This window comes from Erythrolamprus reginae, unplaced genomic scaffold, assembly GCF_031021105.1.
Source record: "Erythrolamprus reginae isolate rEryReg1 unplaced genomic scaffold, rEryReg1.hap1 scaffold_411, whole genome shotgun sequence".
Classification (NCBI taxonomy): domain Eukaryota; kingdom Metazoa; phylum Chordata; class Lepidosauria; order Squamata; family Dipsadidae; genus Erythrolamprus; species Erythrolamprus reginae.
In genome coordinates this window covers 1704-12669 of record NW_027248778.1, presented here as the reverse complement: position 1 = coordinate 12669, position 10966 = coordinate 1704, and the positions used below count along the sequence as shown (strand labels likewise).

Genomic DNA, 10966 nt, shown 5'->3' with positions numbered 1-10966 from the left:
ACAGGATCAAGTCTATCCTCCACTCGTTAAATCATACAGGGCAGTTTGCAATAAACTGAGATAGGACCAAGCTGGCGGTCAAGAGAAGAAGAAAAAAGAGAATCTCTTTGAGGAATTCTTCCTTGATGCTCTATTGGAAGCAAGTCTTCCCTTGGAAGGATCAGGTATGAGCAAGGGATCCACTGAAAGCAGGTCAGCAGCCCCAAACTCGCCTTTTGATCACTATGGCTGATATTGCAAGCAGGCACTTGTCACATGGCTGGCTGGAGAACGGTGGGAGGGGTTAGGGCCTTCCCTGTTCATTTGCAGACACTAACCCACTCTGTGGAAGGACACTCCTCACACTGGACATGGCAGCACCAATGGAAACGGCACTGGCAACGCTGAGCTCGCACCTCCTGCAGCATGTTGTGGCCGCGCCCACAGCACAGGCTGCCACAGCCATCTGGCTGTGGGCTGCTCTTGACGCAAGGGCGGCCGTGGGTGCCGGAGGAACCTAGGCTCGGATCCGGCTCGCAGAAATCGGGGGAGGATTCGTAGAAGATGAGGTGCTTGGCCCAGTGGGAGCTGGGGAGTTGTGGCCAGAAGGCTCCCGAGTTTCTGTTGTCCAGCCGCGAGAGTGCGGCGTGGTCCATCCGATCCCGTAAGATGGAGCCCACGTGGCGGAAATCAGGGGCTGCTAGCCAACATGTCCGAAACTGGCAGCTCCCAGAAGGGCCGTGACATTTACATCTGCGCTTGCTCAGCTCTGACACCACCTGTCAAGAGAGATCAGAAGGGAAGGTTAGCTGCAGGAAAAGGTGGAAATCCCCTGCTTCTTTTGATCCCACCAAGGAGATGAAACTCACACTGCCTGTGGAAAGGGAGCAGAGGTGCTGATTGAAATGTACCATATTTTGGGGAATACAGTCATACCTCGTCTTACGAACCTAACTGGTTCCCGGAGGAGGTTCGTAAGACGAAAGGTTCGTAAGACGAAACAGTTTCCCATAGGAAACAATGTAAAGTCAATTAATACGTGCAGGGGGAAAAAAAACCTGCAAAAAACCGCTGCCGCCCGGCTGTCACCTTTTAAAACAGCCTGGAGGCTTCTCAGCGGCCTCCCGAACGCCGAACGCCAAACGCGAACTTCCGGGTTCGGCGTTCGGGAGGCCACCGAGAAGCCCCCCGGCTGTTTTAAAAGGTGACAGCCGGGCTACGGGGCTTCCCAGCAGCCTCCCGAACCCCAAACTTTTGCCGAACTTCTGGGTTCGGCATTCAGGAGGCTGCTGGGAAGCCCCGTCCCCCGGCTGTCACCTTTTAAAACAGCCGGGGGGCTTCCCAGCAGCCTCCCGAATGCCGAACCCGGAAGTTCGGATTTGGCGTTCGTAAGACGAAAAAAGTTCATAAGAAGAGGCAAAAATTTTCTGAACCCCGTGTTCGTATCTCGGGTTGTTCGTAAGTCGAGGGGTTCGTATCTTGAGGTACCACTGTATAAGACGCACCTTTCCCGCCCCAAAAGAGTTTGGGTGAGTCTTATACTCCGAATGTAGCTTTTTCGAAGCTTTCCCCCCCGCCAGTCCTAATGAGGTGCTAACAATCTTCCTGGCTTGCAGGATTTTTCATTGCTACTCAGAATTCCCCCCCCCCCAGCCATAAGACTTTGCAGCCTTGTTTTTATTACTATCCTCTACGAAAAATGTTTTTTCACCCCTAAGGAGGTGCTAACGATCTTCCCTTCTTGCAGGCTTGTTTTCATTGCTACTCCAAATTTTTTTCCCCAGCCCTAAGTCTTTGCTGGCTTGTTTTCATTGCTATTCCCTCCAAAAGGGTTTTTTCAGCCTAACTAGGTACTAACAATCTTCCCAGCTTGCAGGATTTTTTCATTGCTACTCCAAAGTTTTTCCCCAGGCTTAAGTCTTTGCAAGATTGTGTTCATTGCTATTTCCTCCGACAAAGGTTTTTTTTTCCAGTCCCAACCAGGCGATAAAATGATGTGCTGAAGCTGACCAGACTAAGGATGCTAGCCAGATGAATACCTGGTAGGTAGATTTTCCCCTCCCCCATTTGCCCCCCCCCCCAAAACTAAGGTGCGTCTTATACACCGAAAAATACAGTATCGATGAGAATCCAAAGCCAGCATATATTTCTTTTTTTTTTAAATCACGCCAATCCATAATTTAGCCATGCACTTATATAAGAGAGCTAAGAAAGCATCAGCCAAATAAGTTGGAAGGTGCTGACATCATGTGAAATTGATTGTCAATCAGTGTTGCTTCCTAAGTGGACAATTTGATTTCACAGAAGTTTGATTTACTTGGAGTTATATTGTGTCGTTTAAATGTTCCCTTTATTTTTTTGAATATATACGATTGGTAGTGGTGCATACAATATGTTCATGGATAAGTCCATCTGCAGAGAAACTGAATCCAATTTTTGAGTGCATTTTGGCACCTAAAATTCTTGGTTTGTTTGTGAATATATACTATAACCTATTCATGTACAACGCACATGATTGCTTAATGCCTGATCTGGTAGCTGTTAGAGAGTATAGGTGGTCTTCAAATTACAATCACAATTGGGACCAAAATTTATGTTGCTAAGTAAGATGTTTCTTAAGTAAGTCTTGTTCCATTTTATGACCTTTCTTGCCACAATTGTTAAGTGAATCATTGCAGTTGTTAAGTTACCGTAGTAACCCGTTTGTTAAGTGAATCTGGCTTCTCAATTGACTTTGCTTGTCAGAAGGTTGCAAAAGGTGATCACATGACACAAATATGAACTGGTTGCCAAGCAGATAAATTTTGATCATGCTCCAAACAGTCATAAGTGTGAAAAACGGTCATAAGTCACTTTTTTTCAGTGCTGTTGTAACTTTGAACAGTCACTAAACAAACTGTTGTAAGTTGAGGGCTACCTGCACTTGCAATATATAGCTTTCATGTAGACATGTTTGCCACCTGCCTCTCTAACCTTAGAGGTTTTGAGAGTACCAACTACAACTGACTCTGTCCACACAATATACCAGGATTTTTTTTTTTAAAGAAAAATCTTTAAGAGGTTTCCTTTTCAAAACTGTCAAAGTAAACTTAACATCAGTGGATAAGAGTACAGTATATGTCCTTTAAAATGAACTTTAAAAAAAAAAAATCTCCCAAATAGGATTAAAAGGGTAATTTTCTAAGAGGAAAGAAGTGGAATCCCACAAGGATATTCATAATCTTAAGAAATAAGCAATGAGCTGGCTGAGTTTATGGATGACGCTGAAATATTCTAGGAGGTAAAAACTAGGCGGGATTGTGATGAGCTCCAGAGGGATCTCTTTAAGCTGGGCAAATGGTCAGCCAAACAGCAAATGGAATTCAATTTGAGTGTTAAGTGATACATTTTGAAACAAAGTCCTCTAATTTCACATTTATGCTGATGGGCTTTGAGCCATCTTTAACCAACCAAGAAAATGATTTTGGGATTGTAAAGAGTAGCTCAGTGAAAAGGTTGACTACTCAATATAGTAAAGACGGATTTCAATTAGGAAAGAGACAGAATAAAAATGCTAACCCTATCATAACCCTATATAAATGAATATTTATAGTTGTTTGAGAAGGGCGGCATAGAAGTCTAAATAATAATAATAATAATAATAATAATAATAATAATAATAATAATAACAACAATAACAATAACAATAACAACAACAACAGCAACAATAATACATGCACATTTGGAGTGGGATTATCTAACAGAGCTGGGGGGGGAATATGTTAAGAGGAGGACCCAAATTCAAACATCTTCCTTATGAGGACAAAACCTAGTCTTCAAAACTCTTAGCTTGGGGGCTTGAGGAGAGGGATCTAATAGATCAACGGTTCTCAACCTTTCTAATGCTGTGACCCCTTAATACAGTTCCTCATGCTGTGGTGACCCCCAACCACACGTTTGGCGCCAATTCTCGCCAACAGAGCTTTAAGCTGATTGGCAGGAAGGTCAGAGGGACATCCCCATTGTAAAAACCTGATTGGTCGGAGTGTAAAAATATGTTCCAAGGTACCAGAATAGAAGCTTTAGTTCCTAACACCATGGGAGATTTGTCTTTTCCCAGGGTTTTAGGCGACCTCTGTAAAACCGTCATTTGACCCCCAAAGGGGTCCCGACCCCTAGGTTGGGAACCACTGTAATAGATGAATAAAAACATTCATGGCATAATGAAAAGGTTTTCACCATGTCTCAAAATACTACAAATGCCATTCTACAAGGTGGATGAGAAAATTTAAAACAGATCGCAGAAAGCACTCCTTCACATAGTAAATAATGAACCCGAGATAATTCTTTACCAGAAGATTTAGGAAGAGTGGCAACAATTAAGATGAATATTTTACCTAAAATTTTATTTCTTTTCCAGGTAATTCCAATAAATCCAGGGGGTATTTTTTTCAAAACTTTAACAAATATAGTTAAAAAAATTTTATGGCAAGGGAAAAAAGCAAGGATAAAAATAAATTGTTTAGAAGATATTAAAGAAAGAGGAGGATTTGGTCTCCCAAATTGGAAATTATATTACCAGGCGGCTGCCTTAACATGGATTAGAGATTGGATAACTCTAGAAAACAAAAGAATATTAAATTTAGAAGGGTATGATCTTATGCTTGGATGGCATGCCTTCATATGGTACGACAAGGAGAAAAACCAGTCATATTTTAAAAGACATACATTAAGGAAATATTTATTAGAAGTTTGGAAAGATATAAGGAAAAATCACTTTCTAAATATTCCAGAATGGCTTGCCCCCTTAGAAGCAATAATACACCCAAAGTCTATAAAAGATAAAAAAAAATTTATAAGATATAAAGATTTATTAAATGACCAAATGAAATTAAAATCTAGAATTAAATTACAAGAGGAAGGGATAACAATAGATTGGTGGCAGTATGCCCAGATTCGATCCAGATACCAGAAGGATAAAACACTCTATATTTTTAATAAAAGTAAAAATTTGTTAAGCAATTTAATTACTCTTAACCAAACAAAAACAATAGGGAAAATATATAAATTTCTCATTGCACACAAAAATATAGAATTGACTCTAAAAGACAATATGATAAGATGGTGCAGAAACATTGATAAGGAAATAGATATTGATACATGGGAGAAAGTCTGGATTAATAATTGGAAAATGACCAAGTCAGTATCATTAAAAGAAAATCAAATTAAAATGATCTACAGGTGGCACCTCCCTCCAAATAGGATAGCAAAAATGTTCCCTAAAACCTCTCCATTGTGTTGGAAATGCAAGAAAGAAATAGGAACCTACTACCATCAATGGTGGACATGTGGTAAAGCTAAAATATATTGGAAGATGATAGAGAAAATAATAAAAGAAATAGTAAAGCAGGATATAGAAAACACCCCGGAATTTTATTTATTAGGAATTACCAATCAGACTTACAAGAAAGAAATTTTATATTTAATTATACACATATTAACTGCGGCTAGAATTATGTATGCGCAAAATTGGAAGGGGGAAGAAATCCCCAAAGAAGAAGTTATAGCAAAAGTATTAGATTGCGCTGAAATGGATATGATGACAAGACGTTTAAATGATCAAGAAGATACTAAGTTTTATGAAACATGGAACAATGTTTATAAATGGATAGATAAGAAAAAATAAGATATATAAATTTACTTTTAGTTAATTTGTTATATTTGTTTTTACTTGGGTAATATTAATGCTAACATTAGTTCAAATTTATTGTTTAATGACTATGGTAGAATTAGTTTATATATAAGAATTAGTCTATATATAAGTAACATAGTAAGAATTTTGGTTTTATATATATATTAGTAAAAATGTGAAAAACTTTAACTTAAATTTAGTTAATTTTTTTTTAAATATTCAATATACATCTAATTATGCATTCTTTTTCTGTATTTGAATTTATACTTTCAAGATAAGCGGGGGAAATGTATCCCCACTTTGTGTTTAATGTTTGTATGTGTATCTGTCTATTTTAAGAAAATTAATAAAAATATTATTTTTTTAAAAAAGATAATTCTTTACCAGAAGACATGATAATGATCACTTACTTGGTGACTTGTAAAGGTGCTGGATAATTTAATGGAGGAGGGGACTATCCAAAGCAGTTGATCAAGGAGACCTAACATTTCCTCTACAGCATGACTCCAAGGACTACCATATTTTTCAGAGTATAAGATGCACTTATTTACCCCCAAAAAGAGAGTGAAAACTTGGGGGCATCTTATACACCAAATGCAGCCCCACCCAGCCACCCCCATTCTTTGGCCTCTGCCTCCCAGCAACTTATCTCCTTGCAGCAAATAGAAAGAGCTTGTTAAGCTGAGCCACTCATTATCAGTTTCCCAACCCTCCGCTGATTTGAGGCCACTGATAGTGAAACTAGCTGCAAGGAAGCAAATTGCTGGGAGAGATACACAGATTTTTTTTAACTTTCACTGAATTGGATGCAAGGAGGTAAGTCAATAACTATAAATGTCTGCAGAATGTTCAAATTATTAGACTTATTTTTAAATATTGCTTTTTTATTGTTCTAGTAAAAAAAATGAAGAAGCTTTTTAAAAAAAATGCTTGATCTGAAGAGGACCATTGGTATTGTATCTTCTTTTAAATAGCAGAGAATAACTATACAGTGGTACCTCTACCTAAGAATGCCTCAACTTAGGAACTTTTCTAGATAAGAACTGGGTGTTTAAGATTTTTTTGCCTCTTCTCAAGAACCATTTTCCACTTACAAATGTGAGGCTCTGAAACTGTAACCGGAAAAGGCAGGGAGAAGCCTCCATGGGGTCTCTCTATGAATCTCCTGGGAGAAAACAGGGCCTCCACTCTACCTGTGGTTTCCCCAATCGCACGCATTATTTGCTTTTACATTGATTTCTATGGGAAAAATTGCTTCTTCTTACAAACTTTTCTACTTAAGAATCTGGTCATGGAACGAATTAAGTTCGTATGTAGAGGTACAACTGTACTTCCAGAAAGACACATCAATTTTAAAGATCTGTAAAAGAATAATCTGAAATGTAACAGTGTAACAATGTAATTCTAAATAGTGTCCTGTTTAGTATTAAGATAAGACAGTTGAGTTAAACCTTGATTTAGTCATGTTTGGAGTAGATCTATTTAAATAATTGAGAGGAGATAATTGACTACATTTAAGAAAATTTTCTGGCATTAATATACTTGCTATAATGTATATTGTTCCAATTTTTGCTATTTCTATGGGTCAGGCACACACACAGAGAAATACACAGCAAACAGTGTATATCATCTGTGCTGTTTACTGGAAGGCAAATTGATGGGAGCCAGAGGCAGATTTTTCCCCCTTGTTTTCCTCCCCGAAACTAAGGTGCGTCTTATACTCTGAAAATACAGTGTTTACAGGGAAACAGTGGCAGGAAAGCAGCATAATTCCCCTCTCAGAGGCATGTCTCATACATAACCTCCCAACTCATAGGCAATGGCACATCTCAGTTTAATTCATTCTAAAGCCTGTTTTATTGCTTTTGCAAGTTCTATCCATTATAGTCTCAATATTTAAAAAGCATCTATAAGGAAAATCAGAACACATCTGGAAAGTGTTCTCCAATAGAAGATAACTCTCAGACATAAGCCAAATAAACCCACATTCATGTTTTTAGGAAATAACTAATTTTCCACTTTCCCTGCCTTGAATTTTGCACAATGCCTCAATTTTGGATGATGATGTACCATGTTTCCCCAAAAATAAGTCATCCCCGAAAGTAAGACATAGAAGAGGTTTCGGAGAATTGCCTAATATAAGGCATCCCCCGAAAGTAAAACGTAGGAGACGTTTCGTTTCACAGCATTCCTGAACAGAACATATATAACATATATTTGAAGAAAGTATAATTGTTGTACATGGAAATAATGGTACGATAATAGTAAGAAATTCTTGATAGGATTCACAGTTTGACGGTTGTTGGTTTGTGATGACAACTACTGTACAGTATATAATAAATGTTCATTTTTTTTGTTCAGCAATAAATGTGAATTCATCTTCAATGAAAAAAAATAAGACATCCCCTGAAAGTAAGATGTAGCAAAAATTAATATAAGACGCTGTTTTATTGTCGGGGAAACAGGGTATGTAGACAACGTTTTAAGCAGGTCTATAAACATGCTCGCAAATGTCTTATTATCCAGGAGGGTTACATGGATGTAAGCACAGTTTACTCTCTCATATGAGAAAGTTTCATTTACAGGAGCCCAAACAATTGTAATTCTGTTGGTTCAGCTACTCCAATCATACTGCCTGATTAATAGAAGCAAGCTCCATCAGAGGTTCATGCAAAAGAAGAAAACCCTAATGGTTCCCTGTATCGGGAATAAATAACATAAATAATTGTGCTAAATCTCTACATCTACTGTAGAAATACAGTAGAATTCCTAAACGGAAGCAAGCGTAATTAGAATGGTAAATCATGCAGAAACACAGCAGGCATCTTCCTTTGAGAGTAGGTTGTTGGAATGTATTTCTCTTGCACACTACGGTGTCTCAGTACATGGTTTGGGAAAAGAATCTGAATTTAGTCGAGCCACATTTAATATTACCAACCTTATGTTCTCAAACTCATCTCCACGGCCATGATAACTGCACATTAGCAATAAACATTAAAAAAATTCTGAGAATATTAAATACTGTACCATATACCAGTAATAGATTAACTGTTATGAACACCCAGTAATGCAACTATGTCAGAATTGTAGCCATGTACGCTCATGTTACACCAACACTATGCAGTCTGCATTGGTTGCCGATCAATTTCCGGTCACAATTCAAAGTGTTGGTTATGACCTATAAAGCCTTTGGCATTGGACCAGAATATCTCCGGGACTGCCTTCTGCCGCACGAATCCCAGCGACCGGTTAAATCCCACAGAGTTGGCCTTCTCCACCAGTCCCGTCGACTAAACAATGTCGTTTGGTGGGACCCAGGAAGAAGAGCCTTCTCTGTGGCGGCCCCGACCCTCTGGAACCAGCTCCCCCCGGAGATCAGAACTGCCCCTACCCTCCTTGCCTTTTATAAAGTTCTTAAGACCCATCTCTGCTGTCAGGCATGGGGGAAATGAGACTCTCCCCCGGGCCTATACAGTTATACATGGTATGTTTGTGTGTATGCTTGCTTTTAATAATGGGTTTTTTAGTGTTTCTCTTAAATTATTAGATTTGTTCTTACATTGTCTTTGTTATTGTTGTGAGCCGCCCCCGAGTCTACGGAGAGGGGCGGCATACAAATCTAATAAATAATAATAATAATAATAATAATAATAATAATAATAATAATAATAATAATATTGTCTCTATGATTACCCATTAGGCCACATATACTGTCAACACTTCCCTCCTCCAAAACCCTGCCTAGATTCACATCTTACCTTTCTGCCCACACGATGACTGTGTAGCTGCATCCGAGCATGGGCATCACGGGGTTTTCCTTCGTGGGTCCAAAAAATGACGGGCAAATCTCTGGGCGTATGCAAAATCTGCACTGCAGCCACCCCATTCCCAGGTGTCCTGCGGGCTAGGCTGCCCCCACAGTGAGGATTGCATAGGGGGCAGGCTCTTGCCCCGGCTCAGAGATTGCAGCTGGCTGAGTTTTAGTTTCTGGGTCTCCGTGCCTTGTCTGGCACAGCCACAGCTTTGTAGTTCCCCCAGACTGCAGGCAGTTGCCACTGCATGGGTCACACCAGCTGCTAGCAAGGAGAAGACAAAGGCACTTTCCCGGAAGCCTAGAGAAGAAAGACACAGTGAAGAGTTAGAAAGTTTGCTAGCACTTCAAGCTAAGAAGCCTTTAAATAAGAAGTACTTGTGTTCAAGGTGATGTTGACTCCTGGACATTTAGGTGTAAGATCTGCAGGGGTCAATGCAGGGGTGAAATGCTTTTTTAAAATTTTTTTTTTAAATTAAGTTATATATTTTAAAAACAAACTATACAAAAAAACAAAAGACAAAAACATCACAATAACAAAAACCACATAGAAATAATTAAAACATCACATCATTAATTAATATATCAGTAATTTACACTTTACCCCATAGGATTTTCTTAAGGCTATTCCTATCGACATATTCCCAGGGTCCCAGGGGAATAGCCTTCTCTATGGCGGCCCCGACTCTCTGGAACCTGCTCCCCCCCCCCGAGATTAGAACTGCCCCTACCTCCTTGCCTTTCATAAACTCCTTAAAATCTACTTCTGCCGTCAGGCATGGGGGAATTGAGACATCTCCCTTGGGCCTATACAATTTATTTATGGTATGCTTGTGTGTATGTCTGTTTTAATAATGGGTTTTTAAAATGTTTTTAAATTATTAGATTTGTTATAAATTGTTTTATTTTGTTGTGAGCCGCCCCGAGTCTACGGAGAAGGGTGGCATACAAATCAAATCAAATCAAATCAAATCAAATCAAATCAAATCAATCAATAAATAAATAAATATTGATTACTACTTTGGTTATTTATATTATACCTAATGTTGTTTACCTTTTTTCGGCCTTTCTATTATCATTTCCAAAATAATTCAATTAATACAAATCTAATTTGTATTATTTGTTTATTTTATCATTTGTTCTATTAAGTATCATTTTTTAGAAAATTAATCTTTGGACATAATTAGTTTCTTTACTTTTATAGTTATTTCATCAATATACTCTGGTTTTGTTTTGTTTTTCTTATCCCCTAACCATTCATAAAATATATTCCAAATTTTATAATATTCCGAGTCTTCTCGGTCGTTTAATTTCATTGTCAGCATATCTGTTTCCGCGCAATCCATAGTTTTTCTAATGCAGGGGTGAAATGCTACCAGTTCGGTCCGGTTTAGGCAAACTGGTAGCGGTGGCAGCGCGAGGCTCCGCCTACCCACTGCCATTTTCTTTTTTAACCTTCTGCGCATATGCAAAGCCTTCTGTAGATGCACAGAGGGTTAAAAAGA

The 10966-nt window shown here is 38.7% G+C and overlaps 1 protein-coding gene across 1 annotated transcript; it reads right to left on the bottom strand.

Annotated features, from left to right (window-relative positions):
* Nucleotides 1-299: 299 nt before the first annotated feature.
* Nucleotides 300-9806, bottom strand: LOC139156196 (protein Wnt-10b-like; the record flags this gene model as incomplete). The annotated part of the gene is given in 3 exon segments (XM_070731480.1): nucleotides 300-758; nucleotides 9409-9465; nucleotides 9467-9806. Coding segments are annotated over 3 exon segments (856 nt in total), but the record flags the coding sequence as incomplete, so codon positions are not given.
* Nucleotides 9807-10966: the final 1160 nt, after the last annotated feature.